The sequence below is a fragment of the Gekko japonicus genome, unplaced genomic scaffold (genome assembly GCF_001447785.1).
Source record: "Gekko japonicus isolate JY-2015 unplaced genomic scaffold, Gekko_japonicus_V1.1 scaffold2374, whole genome shotgun sequence".
NCBI classification, from domain to species: Eukaryota; Metazoa; Chordata; class Lepidosauria; order Squamata; family Gekkonidae; genus Gekko; species Gekko japonicus.
This window is the reverse complement of record NW_015168116.1, coordinates 207,410-209,674: the sequence shown is the minus strand read 5'-3', so window position 1 is coordinate 209,674 and position 2,265 is coordinate 207,410. Positions and strand designations below refer to the sequence as shown.

The following is a 2,265-nucleotide window of genomic DNA, read 5'->3' as shown; positions in this document are numbered from 1 at the left end:
GTGGGGCACTCTGGTGCCGCTAGAGGCAAATGGTGGTTTTGTGCTGTGTGCAGTATCTCTTGGGGGGGGGGGGGCCTGGCCTTGCCTTTCCTGGCTCTGAACTTGGGCTCTGCTTCTGCTGCAGCCACTGTACGGGTTTCATGCCCAGGAGTTCATTCCCTTCCGCTACGCCAGCGGTGGGGGGCGCGAACTCTACTTCTATGAGGAGAAGGAGGTGGACCTGAGCGACGTCATCAACACCCCCCTCCCCCGCGTCCCTCTGGACGTCTGCCTCAAGGGTAAGGCCCGGGAAGGAGGCGCCAGAGCGCCAGCAAGTGCTGCGGGCATGGAAGCAACCCTTCTCCATCTGCAGCGGCCCCTTCGACTTCCCACCAACCCCTTCCCCCCCCCCCCCCCACACACACACGCAAAAGAGGAGGAGGAGGAGGAGGAGGACCACCCCCACCCACCCCCAGCAAGGGCCAGAGGTGCAGAAAATGGCCCTGGCACCTGAAGTGTGCCACACTGGGACCCCCCACCAGAGTGGTGATAGGAGCTGTCATGAGGTTGCTGCCGCCCCCCGTCCCCCCATGTCCGCTCAGCTTTCCTGCCCTTGAGATTTCTGTTGGGCTCTTACTTGAATCGGGGGGGGGGGTGTTTGCTCCTATAGGGATAGGGGATTCATAGACATCAGCTGTGCCTGAGTGCCCACCTGGTTTTTCAGAGACACTCAGAGGCTGCCTGATGTGTGACGGGCTCTCTTTGGGTTGAAAGGCAGCGTATGAGTGTTTCAAATAACTAAGCAAGACCAGGTATGGAAGCGTGTGCCGAGGGGGATGGGATTAAAACACACAGCAGGCGTAATTGCAGAAATCTCAAAAGTTAAAAAAAAAACCAGGTGATTTTTAGTTTTATGTGCCGTGTGGAAGACTGATGAGCTGTTAAGGTCTAAGGAAGGGTTTTCAAGCGTCGGAAAGTGGGAAAGGTTCCTGTGCTTTGCCTGAGGTCGCTTTGTTTTCTAACAGCACACTGGCTGAGTATCGAAGGAGTTCAGCCTGCCATCCCAGAAAACCCACCCCCAGGTGAGTGGAGACCAATAGCACCGGTTTGGGGATCTTTGCTTCCCGTGGGGAAGGAAGGTTGTCTCCTGCAGCGGGCCAAAAACAAGGGGCCCCACCCCGCCCAGCCTCACGTCAGGCACCCGCTGGCCTCACGCCACCTCTCCTCCTCCTCCTCCCCCCTTTCCAGCTCCCAAGGAGCAGCAGAAAGCCGAGGCCACGGAGCCGCTGAAAGCAGCCAAGCCTGGGCAGGAGGAAGACGGGGCCCTCAAGGGCCAAGGGCAAAGCGCCACGCCCCCTGATGGCAAAGGTCAGTCCCACTGCATTCTAGGGCTGGGGTTGGGGAGGGGTTGATGGAAACCCAGATGGCCAAAATGTCCCTCTGAAGAAGAGCCATACCTCCGGAGTCACGTGGAAAGTGCCTCGTGTCTCCTCCGCCCCTGCTTGTAGCCAGCTGGGTCAGCAGCCCCCTTGGAGACTCCAGAGGTGCCAGTGGTGCCGAGCTCATGTACTGCCTGTGACGGGCCCCTGTGGGAAGCCTTTGACACTGCGGGGCGCTTCCAGAGTCCCTCTTTGGGCTTCCCGCCAGCCGCTGTGTGTCCCGGATGGAAGGTTCCCGCCCCTCGAAACATGCTGCAGGGCCCCAGCAGGGGGGAGCGCCTGGCCTCAGCAGCCTGCTGCTCTGCCCCCACCCACCCACCCCGTTCCTGCAGGCAAAGAGAAGAAGGGGCCCCTCTTGGAGGGGACCCCCCTGAAACTGAAGCCCCGGAGCATCCACGAGCTGTCGGTGGAGCAGCAGCTGTACTACAAGGAGATCACCGAGGCCTGCGTGGGCTCCTGCGAGGCATGTCCCCGTGCGGGGGGGTCCCGTTTCGTTGCTCTCCGGGGGGGGGGGGGGGCGTGTCCTGGCGAACGCCTGGTCTGCTGGGAGAGGGCGGTTGGAGCCTCTTTGGCTGCCGGACTGAGCAGGTCTCCCGGGAAGGCGCTTGTGGAGGAAAAGGGCAGTCCTCCAGTCTTGCCCTGGGATGGCGCAGCCGAGTGGCATCTCTCTGGCGTCCTGCGTGGTCTCCCCCCCCACCTGCTCGTCCCGTAAGAGGGATGGGTGAGGAAAGCCGGTTCTGGTTCCTTTCCCCTCTCTGTGTGTGTGCGCCTGCCCCCCCCCCCATCATTCTGGGGCCTCCCTTCTCCCCAGGAAGCCCTCCAGAGCATCGCCACGGACCCGGGACTG

The 2,265-nt window shown here is 61.7% G+C and overlaps 1 protein-coding gene across 1 annotated transcript in view; it reads left to right on the top strand.

Moving 5' to 3' along the window:
- The window catches only part of TAF6 (TATA-box binding protein associated factor 6), a 6,944-nt gene that overhangs the window by 680 nt on the left and 3,999 nt on the right, over window positions 1–2,265 (top strand). Inside the window, 5 exon segments of the mRNA XM_015414868.1 lie at window positions 103–278; window positions 1,005–1,061; window positions 1,228–1,347; window positions 1,751–1,893; window positions 2,230–2,265. The exon segment at window positions 2,230–2,265 is cut by the window's right edge and continues 21 nt beyond it. Of these exon segments, the coding sequence (XP_015270354.1) occupies window positions 103–278; window positions 1,005–1,061; window positions 1,228–1,347; window positions 1,751–1,893; window positions 2,230–2,265 (532 nt within the window).